We start from the raw sequence: 18,281 nt of genomic DNA, 5'->3' as shown, positions 1-18,281 counted from the left end.
TGCACACAGCAGGCATGCCATAAATAATTGAAGCCGGAGTAAAACAGGTCTCCCTTATTTCCTTCCATCTTTCACCTCTGCAACAGAGCCTGCAATTCGGTTATTGCGTGTACACATTCCACGGAGAAAGGGAAGAGAAACAGAGCACTGGGGCATTATGCACAGCAAATCTGGGGTGCTGGGCAAAGGTCACGAAGAGAGTGAAGGGAGAGAAACAGCAAAAACGCAAAGGAGCAAGAGACCAACGGAGGCAGACGCAAAAGAACGTGTACAGTCGGGAAAGGGCCACGGAGGAGGGTCCGAGCCCCTCCTCTCCAACGCCAGCGTCCCATGACTGCCATTATATTAAGAATGTTCTACGTCTTTTCAGCTCCGGCTTGGCTGCTTGTACCTGTCCACGTGGGTTTCTCCTGCCAGATGTTATCCCACCCTGGCCCCTAACGTCGGCTTTCTTCCTCCTCATTTCTTTCACGTCTATCGTCCACACCGTAAAACAGACATGAGTCTAACGTATCCGTCTATGTTATGCTTCTCTATTTAGTTTATAATATTAGAGCTGAAGACTTTAAATGAGTTACTTTTCAAAGTGTACCAAATGAAATAGTTGACTTGGGTTTTTCCTGTGGGCTAGTTGTCTTCTCATGAAAACAAAGGCCACCCACTATGTTCTAAAGCTGTGCTGTCCAAAGTGGAAGCACTGGCTACATGAGGCTACTTAATTAAAATTAACTGAAAGTTAAAACGCAGCCCATTAGGCTCAGCACCTGTAGGGCACCAGCTATATACATGGGAGCTGGAGGTTCAAATCCAGCCTGGGCCTGCCGAACAACAATGACAACTACAACCAACAAAACAGAGGGGCATTGTGGCAGGTGCCTGTAGTCCCAGCTACTTGGGAGGCTGAGGCAAGGGAATCATTTAAGCCCAAGAGTTGGAGGTTGATGTGAGCTGTGACGCCACGGCACTCTACAAAGGGCAATAGAGTGAAACTCTGTCTCAAAAAAAAAGAATAAATGCAGCCCATTAGTTATATTAATCATATCTCAAGTGCCCAACTGCCAGAGTGGCTGGTGGCTGCCATATTGAACAGTGGAGCTATGGAGCAGTTCCACCATCACAGAAGTTCTATTGGACAGAGCTGTCCTAGAGAGCAGAATAAAACCAAGACCAAAAAGAAAATCTTTTTAAATTCTGTTAGGCTTTCCCATGACACAGCAACCCAAAGTAACAAAATGAGGGGGTCCAACTCAAGACCTGTTGGTTGTTTACACAGAGGGTTGGCTTGTTGCCATTTCCCCTTGCTTCCCCACTGAAGTCGAACTGACCATGGAACAGTCAACACATACCGTTTGGCAAGGACTATTCTCTGGGCAATCAAAGCACAATAGGTGCTTCCTTGTGGGCCACAGAACTCCTGAGGAGCATAGTCTAGTATAAATTCAGTTCAACATTTATCTTACTGTCACGTAAATCAGTCCTAACACACTATCAAAGACATTTCATCAAGTATTTCCCGATCTGACTTTCTATATGGACCCTAAAAGTGCAGTAACAAAATGTAGCGTCACTAGACATATATGAGGCAAAATATTGATTTAAGAAAAGGTAGAAATACAAAACTCAGGAAAACGGCGGCCTTGATGGGAGAAGCAGAGGGACGAAAGTGGATGAGCACGTTACATTATTGGTCATATGCTGTTTCTTGGGTTTTGTGGCAGATTTAAGGGTATTATACGATTTTCCTTTTCCTGTTTATTAATAGTCCTTATTTTATTTTTTGTATATATCACATTAAGAAAAATTTAGGTTTAAATAGTGAGACTTCACTGGATTCTTATTAATGTTTAGATTTCAAGAGATAGAGGGTCACATGGATTTTCACCTATATTCAGTTCTAACGATGTCATGGGTTCAAATCTGGATACTTAATAATTCTGACCTATTATGAAAGCCAGAAAACAACTTATTTCCTGGACCAACAATGCGATCGTAGTACAGAATGAAGAACGGTTTCCTATCCCACCGTCTGCAGGGCTTGGCCTGGTGCCTCGCACTGAAAGGCACTCAGTCATTGCTGATTGAATGGATGAATGAAGACATCAGTGTATGACTCGCACAGCTCATTAGTTAATATTCTAAAGTAAGGAAAAAACCATGTTCAAGGTGCACGGAAGCTTTGCATTGACATCAGTTTGTTCAAAAGACACACAGGACGTTCAATTTCCTTAATGCCAACTTTTACAGGGATACTAAAAAGAGAACAATGGGAATTCTGAGGCACATGGAGAGGATGGGTACAGACATAACTAACTTCTCTGGAGTGCTTTAAAAAAAACCCACCTAATCTTTAAAGAGCCCAATTTTTTACAACTATGGTCTTCAAATGTTTCTGACTATACACCCCATCAGTAAAACATTTTGGGGCATGTGCTCAAACATTTCTCCATCTATTTATCAACTACATACCACTGTAGGAAAGTTATGTTTTCTTAAATCATGTGGACTATGAGTTGGCCAGTAAGAATCCTTTAAATATTTATTGTTAACTAATCCATTAATAATTAAACTTACTGAAGATTACTATTTTAGATTGCACACAAACTTTATTGCCACCCTGTATTTAGGGAAATTCTGCCAAATACAAGACTCGCTTTAAATATTAAAAATTAAAAATATATATATGTGAAGCTATTTGTCCTCATGTGCTAGAAAGTAGGATGACCTCATCCTATCACTGGCTAATATTTCAAAGAACAACGTATACTTAGGGAGAGGTTATTTGTTAATAGTTATTTGTTAACAGTACTTATTAAGTAGGACTTCAAATGGTCTTTAGAATTGGGGACTGGCTGACTTCTCAGATCCAAGGAGATCAATTCTTTTTTTAATCTCCTTCTGCCATTTCCTCCTTTACTTGTGCTTGCACAATTAATAGTCTTCAACTTGCAGTTTCTTGGAGGAAATCCTTGAAAGCCACTTGGCATTTTGGTGAAGGTAAATGTAGTTAAAACTGGGTATGAATCTTAAAGTGGCACTTGTGAGCTTCTAGGTGTGTAACAAAATACGTCAAAGCAAACGCATCAGTGACGTCACTATCAGCCAAGTCACATGACACTGCCCTCCCTTCTCAAAGCCTGGACCCCAGCTGACACTTTCAGTGACTGGAGGCACCTGTGCCTTTCTAGATCAGAAAAATCAAGTTTTCATATTAAGTTTTTAAGTATATAAAAAAAAGGTATAATATTTCTTGACACTAATTTTTTTTTTTTTTTTTAGAGACAGAGTCTCACTCTATCACCCTGGGTAGAGTGTTATGGTGTCACAGCTCACAGCAACCTCTAGCTCTTGGGCTTAGGTGATTCTCTTGCCTCAGCCTCCCAAGTAGCTGGGACTACAGGTGCCGGCCACAACGCCCGGTGAAAGGTATAATATTTCTTCCTAAACTCCAATGGATCATTTGTGGTTGGCCATTCCCCCTGGAAGTTAGAGACTGCTTATCTCTAACTCTTCAACATCTGAGACATTTACTACTCACACTTAAATTTATTTAGTATATAGAAAATTCACAGGGAGCATATGACATAGTCCCCTGAAACAACTGGTTGCCTCTACACTCTCAGGCTTCATGGCCCACAGTCTGGCAACCACAAAAGTAAGCTATGAGAGGGAAACTGATTTGAAAAAAGAAACAGAAATTACTCATACCATCAGGAAACAAAAATAGAAGCTAGGTAAAGGAGATTATTTAAGTGATAACAGATATTCCAACTGATGGATGAGAAATCAAACTCTGTTTTTTTCAGAGCAAGAACCTCGGTTATGTTTTATTTTTGTTTAACATAATAGTTCATATGAAAAAATGTTATAATTTCATTAAAATTACCATACTAAATTCATCCAACTTTTATAGAGAAATAATTTGCATTACATATTACACTCTGCATTATCCAGAGTAAAACATTTACACATAAACTCAGCCTTATTTGAATTTGAATAATCACAATGAATCGTAGCATTTATATAATACCTCACTTTAACATGTCAAGTGTGTCAATATGACTGAATTTTTTTTTTTTTTGAGGAATGGTATATTTATTTTCATCCAACTCAAAAGAAATTTAGCTTTTATTACATATACAAGCAAGAAACCCTACTAATATCAGCAGTATCTGTGAATTTACTCTACGTATCATCACATCCTAGATACTTTCTTTTTTTGGTCAGGTTAATGTGGGGTACAACTAGGTTACAATGTTTGCATTTGTTAGGTAGAGTCCCTTCTGTATTGTGTCTCACACCTGAGAGGTGTGCCACATACCCTTACACTGTGTCCACTAAGTGGGAGCACACCAATCCCCCTCTCTCCTCCCCCCTCCCTCATTCCCTCCACCCCCAACTTGAATTGAGTTTTTCTCTTATGTGGGCACACATCAGATTGTCTACTGGCTTCATATTAGTATTGAGTACTTTGGATAGTTGCTTTTCCATTCTTGTGATACTTTACTAAGAAGAATGTGCTTTGACTCCATCCAGATTAATACAAATGATGTAAAGTCTCCATCTTTTTTTATATCAAACTCTATTTGAATGGTACTTTTTTCCTGCACATTCTTAGTAAAATTCACGTCATGATCATGCCAATCTGGCTAAACAGTTATTTTATATATCTAAAAATGAAGGCTGTTAATGTATTATTCTGCTGTTTGTCAAGTAAATAGAAATTATAGTATTGTTTAATCAGCTGAAGGGAGAGGAAACACCAACATTGGCTAGGAATAGGTTCTACAGTTGAGCAGTAAGGATTATAGCATCACTTCTTTTTTAATTTAATATTCTACAGTTTGGATTTTTATGTTCTTGATAAATATAAACATTTATTTTTAATTATTTGAGATGCATTTTCCCCAATCCACTGAGATTCTCCAGCAAAATATTTTTAAAGTAAAATTTAAATCCAAAAAGCTAACGCAGGCAAAGCTTTAAGAATAATATGGAAAGAGCATCTCAATTTATCTTTGACAACAACAAAATTCAGTGCATTCAGAAGAGATTTAGAGCATAGTTTTATGATTGGATATTATGATCCAATATTTATGATTGGATCTAAAGATTCTGTCTCCCTGGAGTTACATAGCAGATATGTTGGATAAAATGGTCAATCAGAGTTTTTTTTCTGCGAACATATTAAAATTCTTTCCTTGGATATACTGAGTCTCACAGTAACAATCTAAGTTTCAGATTCTGGCTTAGAAAAAGTTAATAATGGTGAGGAATAATGTAAACTTTGTGGAACTTATGTTTGAGGCAGCATTCATGAAAACTCAAAAATCCCATTCTGTTTTTTGCATGAGTATTAAATCTCTAAGACTAGAAGAACACAAAATTACAGTCAACAGACCACAGAGTGGTTCACATTTTCGAAGCATGTTTACTCAAAAACTGCATAGTTGGAAAGCCATTTTTAATGCCAGTGTACAATTACTCTATTTAAACATTTTGTTTCCAGAACGTGCAGGAAGCGGAGCATTCTGGCAAATAATAGAGTGAGGCCAGTTTACCTTTAACTTGGACTCTAAAGGCTGTAACTTCAGAGTATCATTTAGCCACACAATCAATGTCTGCCTTCAACAGTCAAAATTTTCCAAAGTAGATGAACAACTTTCATGGGTGGGGCAAGTGGCTGGGAAGGAACAGAATTCATTTTGGCTTGCTCCGACGTTGGAAAAATATTTCGCACCACACCCTCAACAGAGGCCTAACACAGCAAAGGCTACTGTCCAATCTGTCCATGCTGGTCTGCTGTCACAGTCCTCTAAGGAACCCAAACAAGGCGACATAATAAAACCAGTACAGAAGTTTGGCGTCGGCAGGGCTTGGGGGATTGGGGCACCTAAAAGAGAGGGAGGAGAACCATCCAGGAAAGAAGTCCCAATTTTTTTAAATTTTCTATTCGACCTAGGATGGAAGAACATTTTACTTATCCACTGGTCATTTAATTCTTTCTACCTGGCCAATCTCACATGCTTTAGTTGTCACAAACACCTTCCTGGGCAGACCATTACTCAGCACCAAGGTGGACAGAGCGCCTTCCCCGGCCAGCGGTGGGGGCAGCCGGGTCTTGGGGCAAGAGGAGGAAAGAAAACACCAGCACCGAGCGCTCAGGTGACAGCGGCCCTCCCACGCCCTCAGTGCCCTCCGTCCACCACCAACACCCGCAGCCCGGATTCGGGATCCGGGGAGCGTCAGCCTGACCTGTGCTGCCCCCCTCCCCCCCGGGGCAGCGCAGAAGTTGAATGGTCGGCTCGGACGGGGAACCCTGCGGGTCGGGAGGAGGCCGCGGGGACGCCACGCTGCCCCCAGGGCGCCCCAGACCCCAGCGCACGCCCACCTCCCAGCCCCTCTGCCCAACTTCAGCCGCTGCCCTGCGAGCCGGGTCCCCGCTCGGCTACCCCCGAGCCCCGACCGCTGGCCGGCCGCGTCCCCTCCCGACCCCCTTACCTTTCCATTCTTGGGGCTGCCGTTAAGGAACAGGGTCACCCGCCTCATCGCGCTGCCCCCGCTGGGTCCTGAGTGAGCCTCCACCCTCCCACCTTGCCCTCCTCCCACCCTTTTCTCCTCCCTCCCTTCCCCTCCCTCCACCCACTCGGGATCTCCTCCCTTCGCCACCTTCCTTCTCTTATGGACACACCACACACACGCACTCTGTCCCACACCCCGGGGTTGGCCGGTCCTCCTTCCCACCCCGCCCCTAGGCTCCTCAGCCAGCCTGGGGCCCTTCCCCCACCTCTCCGAGACTGACACTGACGACTCACCAATCAACTCGCGGCGCCGGTCAGAACTCAGCCAATCAACATCCCGCGTTGGGTGGGCTCTAACTAACACTGTCGGGACGGTGGGAGGGAAGAAAGGCTGCAGGCTAGGAGACGGGAAGGGGTGTCGACCAATCAGCGCAGAACCTGAAGCGGAGCCTCGGCGCCAAGCGCTACTGAGCAGGCGCATATCAATTCTTGGGGGCGCTCATCTGCATACGAAGGCGGGGTTTGAGGAAAGGAGGTGGAGCGCTAGACGAGACTCACTCACCAGTCAACTCCTCCCCTACTTTAGCCCCGCCCACTCTACCTACCGAAGAAACGGCAGCTGTAGGGACTGACTGACTGGGTAAGAGCCAGTCGTCGTGCTGTCACGATTGGTCCAGTGGTTCTTTTCGAAGTTTTCAGCATCCAATTGAAAGGCTGGGGGCGGAGCTAATGGATAACTGAAGGGTTACTCCGCGAGACTCTCACGAAAAGTAGTCCCCGCAGTCCCACATTAGCAGCCAGTGGCTCTGGTCAGTGGGGTTGAACGCAGCTAGCAGGGGTTTTCCCCAAACCCAGGGAGCAATTTCTGTGCCTGAGACAGCGAGGAGAGGGGCCTGGGAGTGCACAGAGCCCCCTAGGACCCCAGGGGGGCGGTGGCGGCGTAGAGGTTCGAGGATAACGCCGCGCCGAGGGGCGGAGCCGGGTTTGAATCGACCGCGGCTTGGTTTGGACGGCGGGGGCTGTGGGTTGGCGGCGGCGGCGGCCGCTGGGCGAGCCCGGCGGGGAGGTTGGCCCCGGCTTCTGGCCAGGAGGGTGGCAGGGTCTTGGTCCAGGGAACCCTGCCGGAACGGAGAGCCGGGGGCTGGAAGGCTGGATGCGGAGCTTCCAGCAAACGCAGGCGTCGGGAGGGCCGCGGAGTGCGGGCCGTGAGAGGTGGGCGAGTGTCCTGTGTCGGGGTTCAGACTGGGTGGGACCGGGGTGCCGTCTCTCCGGGGTGCTTCCTGGGGGTTTGTCCTACTTCGCCTGCACCACGGAGCAGTGAGTGTCCTCTTGGGCTCCGTGCACACCTGCCGAGTTACAACTTCCGGAAATGCTCTCAGCTTCATCTTCAACCGGGTATCCCGGTCGTTCAGATGTTCCCTAAGATTGAAAAGCCCTGGCTTTGTTTTAGCTTGAACAGAAGTCCCCTCCATTTCCTTCTCTTTCAATTGGGCTTCCAAAATTTTCTCTTAACATGTGCTTTCATGCCAGTATAGATTGTATTAGAATTCAGTCTTGGGTTCGGTTCTTGATCGAATCACATTAATGTTGCTGATTGGTTTATCTTTTTTGTTTTTTTAGATGGATGCCAATTCGAAAGACAAGCCCTCTGAAACCAAGGAGTCTGCTGTTAATGATGCTGGTACGTGGTGATTTGTCCCCCTCCCCCCCCCCCAATGCCTTAAGGTTTAGGCATTCGTCTTGGTAATGAAGTTTATTTAGCCCGTATAACATGATTCTCTTTCAGAAAATGCCTCCTTCATTTTGGAAACTGGGAATATAGTGACTCCTCGTGAGTGTGTGGCAGAAGTTCCTCCTAATCTTTGCACACCGGATACTTTCAAATCGCCTTTGAACTTTTCCACGGTGACTGTAGAGCAATTGGGAATTACACCTGAAAGTTTTGTCAAGAGCACTTCGGGTAAGAGACGTTGTCATTCTATTGCAGTGATTTTGAAGTTTAAAAGTAACTAGCGAAACTCAGCTTTGTTTGAGGATATGTATTACTTTAGGTATCTAAGTTGATCGACTTTGCAAACTTGCTCTTTCAGGGAGGCTTCTGTGCACATGCGCAGCGCATCTAGTATAGCAGGAAATAACGGGGTCTCAGGTCACCAAGTGTGAAAATGTCCCTAAGTCAGAGTCATGCTTTATGCCCATACTGGACAAGAATGGTGTGTGAATCACTTTTTGATCTGACACATGGGATATGAGTGGATGTATAGTATGAACAGTAATGCGTTTTATTTTCACATATGGTAAAAATAAGGAAGTTTAAGAGCAGTTAAGAAAATATAAGATGGAAAGATTGGCGTGTCCCTTCTTCAAAAATCACAAACAGAGAAATGGACTCTGGCTAATCTCCTCTAAGCAGTAAAAATGGAATTCATCTGTGAAGTCTGACATCAGTGGAGAAGAAAGAACTACTGTATGGGAATGGAATTGGCTTAGAGCTGTGGTCCCCACCTCTGAGCTGTGGACTCATACCAGTCTGTGGCCTGTAGGAACCTGGCGACATAGCGTCACCACCTTAACTCTACCTCTTGTCCTATCTGTGGTCCATGGAAAAATTGTCTTCCATGAATGAAACCAGTCCCTGGTGCCAAAAAAAGGTTGGGGATCTCTGTCTTAGAGAGCAGCATATAGAAATGGAAACTCAGGGAGGACTTCAGAGTCATAGGAAACTAGACTAGGTTAAGACATGAATGAGATGAGGACACAGTGGCACACTGTTCTGTCTTTCCTGCTCAAGAACAGTAGCCCCTTAGACCTTTAAAAAGCTGGATTCATTCTGTGTGCTGAGGCTTATGGCCCAAATTCGGGGTAATGCTGAAGGTAGGTAGATATCTAAGAGAAACAGAATTATTTTCAAGAATTAAGAATATGAGAGTGCCTAGGTGGAGATCTTTTAGTCACTGGGGCTCCAAGACTGACTAATTTGGAAAAAGAGAAATGATTAGTCAAAAGCAAGCCATTACCCACCTCTGTGTGCAGAAAACAGGACCAAGAACACTAGTAACTAAAACGTATTCGTGTGTTTATTCAATAACTAATGAATTCCTTTTAAATACCAGGCATTGTTGGCTAAATCAGTGGGTAAAACAAGGATCCACGTCCAACTGATGATGTATGAACAGCTTTGCCAGTAATTCTCTACTTAGATTTCTAAAGTATGGGTTGATCGTGTTTTCTCTCCGAGGCTGGTGCGTCATGAGTATGAGGCACGATTAGTGGTGACTGCCTTGGTTTGTTCCAGTTTATAAGAGTGTTTCATTACAGGAAGGTCACCGTCCTCGCTTAAAAAAAACAGACGAAGGTCCGCAGTTGGTGCTCGGGGCTCTCCAGAGACAAACCATCTGATCCGTTTCATTGCTCAGCGGCAGAGTTTGAAGAATGCCAGGCGATATCCTTTGGCTCAGAATTCTCCTGCCCAGGTACGATTTTCTTCTGTGTTCTGCCATGAAGCTTCTGTACAGTGTTTCTGCCTTTTAGTGGAGCTCATGTGTTTTGAATCTGGAGAGAGTTTTTCTCCATGTCTTAATGGAGAATGTGCGGTTAGCATAAATGAGGATGTTGAGTGTGGCTATTGGAAAAGTTATGAGATCCTGGATAGAAATGGCTTTCTAGAGGAGCTTTCCATTTTGTATTGTAGATTTTTTTCTCATTAATTAATGTTCATTTTTCTATAGGGAAGTAGGCATGATAACCTTTTTCTTTTAATGGCTTAATCTCTGTGTTTCTAATTTTTTCATGACTACTATGTCTTGGTGTACAGGGGCAAGGTTTTCCCAGGACAGAATGGATTTGGGACAGCCTTATGGAAAGAAGCACATTACTCATCTGCTGATGGGAATATATTTATTTATTTTTTTGATATTTACTAAAATAACATATGCCCCTAAAAAGTCAAATACAGTCATGTGACACATGATGACATTGCAATCAACAGTGGATACACAATGGTGTTGTCATAAGATGATTATGGAGCTGAAAAATTCCTGTCCCCTAGTGATGTAGCTGATACAGCGTCCTAAAGCAACATGTTACGTGTTTGTGGTGCTGCTAGTCTTATAAAAGTATGGCACATGCAATTATGTGTGGTACATAATACTTGTGATAATTGAGTATATCATATGTATGATTGGTGAGTGAAACGAATCAGATGGTTTGTATTACTATGCTATTTATTGTTATTTTAAAGTATACTTCTATTTATTAAAAAGTTTACCATGAAGCAATATGCCGTGTGATGCTGGCAGCCACCTACACGTGGTCTTGTGTTTATTGTGTCTCACGAGCACGTCGATTTCTCTTGTGCTTGACTTAATCTCGTGTTGTTTTGTTCATCATGCCCCTAACTGTGCCAAATCTGCCAATGTTGCCAGTAAGAGGCCGTTTCAAGTGATTGATCTGGAAATGAAAATTGTTAAACGTGATTAAGGATTATAGAGGTGGAAATCAGTGATGTTCAGACATGTTCCATTCCACCCTAACTGTGATCTTGAGAACAAAGTGACAGAAGCTATTAAAGGGTCTGCTTCATTGAGGGAAACTATAGGAAAAGAAAAACAGTCCCCAAGGAATTCACCGCGAAGGTTCTGCAGACCTCAGTAAGCTCCTTAGAAAAGCTTAGAAACGTGGATTAGAGGTGGAGGACGTTCTTGTGGGACTGGGCTGTCAGCCTGGGGGATGTAAAACTATCTGCAGGTAGATAGACAGTGTCAGAATTACGTGTGGGGACACCCAGCTGGTGCCCACTGCAGGATCACTCGGTGGTGTGTGTGTGTGGGAAAAACCCTCCCATTTGATCACAGGTTTCCGTGTTGGTTGTTGAATGAGACATTGTACGAGAAACTGAATTGGATGCTGCTCTTCGTACTCCCCACCTCAGCAGAACCCCTCACACGACCTGTCCCCGCTCTCTGCTGGTGCCAGTCACTCCAGCGGGGCTTTTGTTTCTGCCACTCTGTTGAGAAGACTCTGGTCACCATTGATAACACAGGGACTGTACCTTGCAAAGTCCAAAGATTAAATCTAAGTTTTGATCTTACTCATCCTTTCTGCAGCTTTTGATATGTTTGACCTCCTTGGAATCCTTTCTTCACTGGGTTTGTGGGATTCCACACTGCCCTGGTTTTCTTCTGTGTTTCATTTGCTCCAGTTTTCCCCTCAGAAAGTACTGACGTGCCCAGGAGTTCTCTGCCCACTTCTCTTCGCTGTGAACATTATGTAGAGTGTGTGTGTTCACCCCAAAGCTCCTCAGCACTCTAGACCTACATACCAGTTGCCAAGTCAGTGTCTCCCCTGGGATGTTTGAATAAACACTTCAAACTTAGCATGACCAAAACCCAACTGTGAGTTTCATTCCTCACCAAACCCTCCATTCCACATCCCCCTCTCAGTCAGGCCATCAGCACCCCGTGGCTCAGGGCATGAGCCCACCAGTCTCCCTTTGTCCCCTCCTTCCTCGTGTCTCCTGTCCAGCCTGTCTACCACTTGGCTGTATTCTGAATGCCTGTCTCTAATTCTCCTAACGTGATTCTTGCCAGGATCAGCAACTGCTTCTTCCTAACTGGTCTTAGTTTTGTCTTTCCCTAATTCAGCCACCCTCCCACAGAGAAGTCAAAAAGATGTATTTACTTAAAGCAGAAATTAGATGATTCACCCTGCTGCTCAGAGCTATCCCGTGGCCTCCAGTGATGCTTGAATTACACCCAGACTCCTTCCTGGAGCTCCATGCCCTCCTCCCGCTCATCTCCCCATGTCCTTCCACTTGCTGGGCATGCTGGCCTTCCTTCTGCCCAGTCGAATTTCTACCCAGTGCTTGGTTCTCGTCCTTCCTTGTTCTTGCAGAATGCTTTCCCTTAAACCACTTTCTTATTATGAGCTTTGGTTTCAACTCAGATTTTACTTCACTGGGTTTTGTTTTGGCTCTAGCCAATACGATAGTGTTTTTAGGGAATTGGTTACATTACTGTTTTATCTTACTCCTTTTTTTTTTGAGACAGAGTCTCAGTTGGTCACCCGGGGTAGAGTGATGTGGCGTCATAGATCACAGCAACCTCCAACTCTTGGGGTCAAGCAGTTGTCTTCCCTCAGCCTCCCAAGTAGCTGGGACTACAGGCGCCTGCCACAACACCTGTCTGTATTTTTTGGAGACAAGATCTCGCTGTTGCGCAGGCTGGTCTCGAACTTCTGAGCTCAGGCAGTCCACCCGCTTGGCCTCCCGGAGTGCTGGGATTATAGGCGTGAGCCACCACACCCAGCACTATTTTATCTTTTCAGTAGCACCTCTTATACATGGAAGTACGTTGATAAGTTTTCAGATTTTTGTTCTAGAATATGTTTTTTCCCCCTGGATCGTGAGCCTCAGGACAGTTTCTGGGCCCATAGAAGGAATATTGACTGACCAACATCATTCATAAGGCAAAAAGCATCAAAACAATACATTTTGAATGTTTCATTTATTTGGTATATCAACAGTAGTCTGTTCCTCCAGCAGGAAATAGAGAAGAAAATGTTTAGTTGGAGAAACTTACAATTTGCTATAAGGAGCATTTCAGAGTACTCCAAGTTCCTGTGTATAGGCTATTAACCCTGCTCCTACCGTGTTCAAATAAGAGTACCAAAAAGCACATTCAGAGTAAATTGTATAACCTGGAGATAATTTCTTCTCTGTTGCTCCAGTCGATAAAATGACCATAAGCCTTTTGTGATTATTACATGCTGTTTATGTCATAAAGGTTTGCATCATCAGGCATATTTAAATTTACCATGTTCTGGTATTATGTAATAGGGAGTTTGCTTTCTGGGTGTGTTTCACTGGGAATAGAATCAGTGTGTGAACAGAGTACCATCAAATATGACTTCAGGATTTTAACTGCTGCTCCTCCACACAATCTCTTAAAGAGGTAATCTTTTACTTGGGCCTGTTGATGGAATTTTTGAAATTACCGCACATTCCCTATCAGTGGAAGTGGGTTATTAGTCTAAATGATTAAGGGGAAAAAAATCAGGATAGTGAACTTAATCAGTAACGTATTTTATATGTAAGCAGAACTCACGCCCTGCTAGAATAAATTTCATTTTAATCCATCCTTGCCTGAACCCTGTGAGCTCCTGTGTTTCCGGCATCTGACTCTGTGTTCTAAGTGAGTGGCTGGCTTCAGCCCTAGGGAAGTAGCATCCCCAGTCCCGTAAAATCAGGAGCCTTTAGCTGGGGAGAGAAGATGTGAGTGTGGGCATCTGAGAGCGTGTGCCACTTCGGGGGCTGCTCTGGCCTCTTGGGCTGGCTGGCACTGGTGGCCCAATGGTGAGTGGAGACCAGTGTGGACTGAAGGAGGTACGCCAGGACGTTGTGTGACACGCGTGCTGTGTAGATGATACTCGCAGGACTTTAGCACACCTTTGGTGGCGTTTCCAAATAGGCAGGTTCCTCCTGTCCCTTCTTCCTTGCCTTATCGCAGGATTTAGCTTTTTTTTGTTGTTGTTGCTGCTTTTTTGTTTTTTCTGGCCAGGGCTGGGTTTGAACCTGCCACCTCGGGCATATGGGACCAGCGCCCTACCCTTTTGAGCCACAGGCGCCGCCCCAGTTGTTGCTTGTGTGTGTGTGTGCCTTCCATGTGTTCTCCATCGGGCCTTTCAGTGTTTTTGTGTTAAACATATTTCCTTTTCCTTTTAAATTTGATTCACTGAGGTGGAAGCTAAGGAATGAATGAGAGTCCCTAAACCCCTCAGAATCCTTCCAAGAGTAGGTCACTCCCCACGTGATAGGGGATACACTTTGGGTGCCTTCTTAAAGCATTTTCTGTAGCGTGACCCACCGACTCCTCAGCGTGTAGCTGTACGTCTGTCCGGGTTGCTCACTATTCCTCCATGCTCAGGTTTGCTAAAAGCTGTGGGAGGCACAGAGGGGACAGTCAAAGGTGACTGGGGCTCACCAGCTATTCAGAGTGGAAATGTGTGCGTCCAGGTGGAAGAGGCCCCGCACACGAACTCATCCCCCGTGATCTTCAGAAACCTTGGAGAACTATGTTTAGCCTTGAGTTCAGTGGCTGTAGGCCTAGAACCTGGGAACTGGGTTTGCTTTGATTTCTGATCCCCTCTGTGTCTGTGCGCTTTTACAGGGCAGCCCTGTGCTGTATCGAAATGTCAACTCTTTAAGGGAGCGAATGTCCGCTTTCCAGTCAGCTTTTTACTCCATTAAGGAAGACGAGAAAATGGCTGACTGTCTGGAACCCTCTGAGGCAAAAAGAGAGTGTGAGACAGCAGACTTGAGTGAGTACAAAGAAGTCAGATCTGTCAAGTGTAGAACATAAGTGTCTTAACGCAATCATCAAGTAAATGAGGCGAAAGCCATGTTGATTGGCTTGATGTAAGCACATCAGATTGTATAAAAAAAATCAACACATTGTACCCCACAAATGCATAAATGTATTCACGGTCTATGTGTATTTGACTTAATAAAAAATAAATAAATTTAAAAAAAGAAGTCACGCAGTTTTGATTTACAGAGATAAGCTTCTAGGATGGAACACAACTTACCTTGTTCCACAATGGGAAAGCCATCTTTACAGAGCCCAGAAGTACTTTTAAGTGGAGCCTAACATTAAAAATTGGGGACATTTAAAACAAAAATAGGGATTTCTGTTTGCTGTTAAAACCTTTAATGTCAGGCATTCCTGATCTTACATTTCCACCTATTCACAATTTTAAGTTTTAAAATATCAGCGCTAATTCGCTTATTTCACCTATAGAATAGAGCTCCTGGTAGATTTGAGTTTATAAATTTTGATTTTTTAGGTTTGGTAAGCATTTATACCAAACATCCAACCCTGTAGTTAAAAACAAATGTATCCAGTCCGATCTAGACTAGATCTGAGAGCCCAGATGTATTTTGACTCTTAGATTGTAGTTCCTTTGGCTATTTTTTCAGTCATTTAAAAAATTTTTTTAATCCTAAAGGATTTCAGACACCAGAATTGGACAAAATCTTGGTTTTACTGTAATCATTATAACCATTTCTCTGGTGCTTTACATGCTAAAATTTCACATGGTTTTGTTTTGATTTCTTGAACCATCTTCAAGTGCATTTCAGTGCCTCCGTGTCAGCAGTGCACTGCTCCCCAGACGAGCCCCGTTGGTCTACCTCTGTGGGGCGTGACCCATTCAGATGTACAGTTTGTATTTGTAGTTTATAACTTTTCTTCTTGCTTTTTCCCTGAGTTTTAAATTTTTTTATATCATTGGTATAACGGTGCAGACCATAGCATTTCTTTTTTGTAGCTAGAAAGAACTGAGACATACTGTGGTTGTATTTTTTTCACAAAATCATAGAGTAACTACATCTCTAAATCACAGAGAATGTAACTATATCCTTTAAAATGTTCAAAATAAAGGTTTCATCATGAATTTAAAAACAGATACAATATCAGACACAGAAGTATATATTGGTATATCTTTGCATTTTAAGATCCAAAAAGACTCCATTCAAGATATTATTAATATCTTTTCAGTAATCATGTTCTCTTGCCTTCTAGTTAGATTTCTGTTTTGAAAATATATCCTATATTTTTCTTTTAGTTGATGATTTCCACCAAAGCACTAAATTTTACTTAAAATAGCTGTGATGCACAAAATTTTAAAATTATAATGTTAAATATTTATGCCATTTTTTTTTTAATTTTTTTTTTTTGTGTGTGTGTGTAGCCAAAAAGGAAGATCTTCCGGAATATCAGCAGTCTGGATTCCCTACGGAGTTATCATCCAAACGCCGGAGAATCTGCTCTGAGAGCAACTCTGATGAAAATCTAACTGATGGTGAAGAAAAAGTAATTGAGCTTCAGCTGTTCAGTATCGATACAGACAGACTAGGTGCCGCTGAGACGCCTGCAGATCTTTCTCTGGTAATTCATTTACTTTGCACATAGGAAAGTTAAGCTGTGGTTTTCTGCGTAGGCAACTTTTAAGGTTGTCAATACCTTTGATTTTTGCACTTCTGCCATATTGTAGCTGGGGTTTTAAAGTGTGTGTGTGTGTGTGTTTCCTGGCAGCTAATTTTATTGTTATTTGTTGGTTTTTTATTGCTTATAGAAACAATATGTTATTTGTTGGTAATAATATTGTTGTATGTTGGTTATTTATTGCTTATTAGAGGCTCAGCGCCTGTGGCTCAAGTGGCTGAGGCGCCAGCCACATACACCTAAGGTGGTGGGTTCAAATCCAGCCCGGGCCCACCAAACAACAATGATGGCTGCAACCAAAAAATAGCCAGGCGATGTGGTGGGCGCCTGTGGTCCCAGCTACTTGGGAGGCTGAGGCAGGAGACTCGCTTGAGCCCAGGAGTTGGAGGTTGCTGTGAGCTGTGATGCCACATCACTCTACTCAGGGGGACAGCTTGAGCCTCTGTCTCAAAAAAAAAAATTAAAAATTTATTGCTTATTAGAATAATATGGATAGGTATGTTGGTTTGGATTACTAACTTTACTTAGGAAAAGGTCTTTGTGGGGAGGGTAAGCCTGGTCGTCCTCCGTAGAAGGTGAGGATTTAACAGGGCCTCTTTGCACACCTTCTCTGTCACTTAGCTCCAGCCCTCATCCTGCTCATCTTACTTAGACCGGCTGAACTCTAATTTGACAGTCATTAGCGTTCTTCAGGGTCCTGTGCGTTTAATTTGTAACTCAGAGTTGCTTATCCTCTCTGAGTTACTACTCAGGCTAATATGAAATCGCCATCTGACAGAGGAAATAGTAATTTTTGCTTATCAGAAATTTGATTAATTGTATGGACATACACCTTGATTTAGAGATTATTTCTGAATGGTGTGGATGTTTCCTGTCCTAGCTGTTAAGGTTTTTTCTATTCGAGCTATTGGTATCCTTTGGCATTTGATGAATAATTATATAACACTTTTATTTTGAGAATTTTTTCTTTCAAGACTAGCAAATGACACAGCTTTTTAAGCTTTGATAATAAGGCAACAAAAACGTGTCCTTTAAACTTGCCCTAGGGGGTTGGAAATGTGCTGTGGGCTGTGTAGGGCGCAGTGAGGGCGGACACGGCCTCATCGGGTCCCTGTGTGCTGTGAGTTTGCCAGGGAATGAGGGCAGCTGATTGAACCCCAGATCGCCAGGTAATCCCTGATGCTTCACAAAAATATCAGTAATGGGGTGGCGCCTGTGGCTCAAAGGAGTAAGGCACCGGCCCCATATGCCGGAGGTGGCAGGTTCAAACCCAGCCCTGAACAAAAAAACTGCAAAAAAAAAAAAAAAAAAGTATTGCTGTAAGTAATAAAACTAATACTTCATTGCTCTTTACATGTTTTCCCCAAGAAATCATCTGAACTGGGTTCAATGCAGTCTGGAAGTTTAGTTGAAGCGTCTGTTCCCCTTACAGAGTTCACAGAGGCTTCAGATGGTGAGTAATTTTTCCTTAGCAATATGCCAGTTATTCCATACAGTAGACATTTACGATTAGGGTACTTGTTCCCTCATTGAGGAAACGGAAATGGTTCTCGACTTTTTAGCGTCTCTCATCCTAGTAGAAATGTGTTAGAATTCTCGTTGGGTGTGGGATAGTCTCTTTTTGGAGCTGCTTTCAGTACGAATTAGTGAAGAATCCCAAGCTGATGGAATCTCGCATAAGGGGTAGGGCCTGTGACTGTATTAACAGATACGTTCTGTTGAGTGAATATCATGTGTACTTTTTTTGTGTATTTCTGTTTTT

The 18,281-nt window shown here is 43.3% G+C and overlaps 2 protein-coding genes across 2 annotated transcripts in view; one reads left to right on the top strand and one right to left on the bottom strand.

Moving 5' to 3' along the window:
- KCTD9 (potassium channel tetramerization domain containing 9) overlaps window positions 1–6,706 on the bottom strand; it is a 28,472-nt gene extending 21,766 nt beyond the window's left edge. Inside the window, exon 1 of the mRNA XM_003793957.3 lies at window positions 6,499–6,706. Within this exon, the coding sequence (XP_003794005.1) occupies window positions 6,499–6,546 (48 nt within the window). The 5' untranslated portion in view covers window positions 6,547–6,706. The remainder of the gene's footprint in view (window positions 1–6,498) is intronic.
- Window positions 6,707–7,684: 978 nt separating this feature from the next.
- CDCA2 (cell division cycle associated 2) overlaps window positions 7,685–18,281 on the top strand; it is a 35,655-nt gene continuing 25,058 nt past the window's right edge. The window contains exons 1-7 of the mRNA XM_003794021.2: window positions 7,685–7,730; window positions 8,139–8,199; window positions 8,305–8,478; window positions 9,837–9,991; window positions 14,684–14,834; window positions 16,266–16,462; window positions 17,888–17,972. Coding sequence (XP_003794069.1) covers window positions 8,139–8,199; window positions 8,305–8,478; window positions 9,837–9,991; window positions 14,684–14,834; window positions 16,266–16,462; window positions 17,888–17,972 — 823 coding nt within the window. The 5' untranslated portion in view covers window positions 7,685–7,730. The remainder of the gene's footprint in view (window positions 7,731–8,138; window positions 8,200–8,304; window positions 8,479–9,836; window positions 9,992–14,683; window positions 14,835–16,265; window positions 16,463–17,887; window positions 17,973–18,281) is intronic.

The sequence above is a fragment of the Otolemur garnettii genome, unplaced genomic scaffold, assembly GCF_000181295.1.
Source record: "Otolemur garnettii isolate 467f Iridium unplaced genomic scaffold, OtoGar3 scaffold00074, whole genome shotgun sequence".
NCBI classification, from domain to species: Eukaryota; Metazoa; Chordata; class Mammalia; order Primates; family Galagidae; genus Otolemur; species Otolemur garnettii.
The sequence above is the reverse complement of the archived record's forward strand: the minus strand, read 5'-3'. Positions and strand labels throughout refer to the sequence as shown.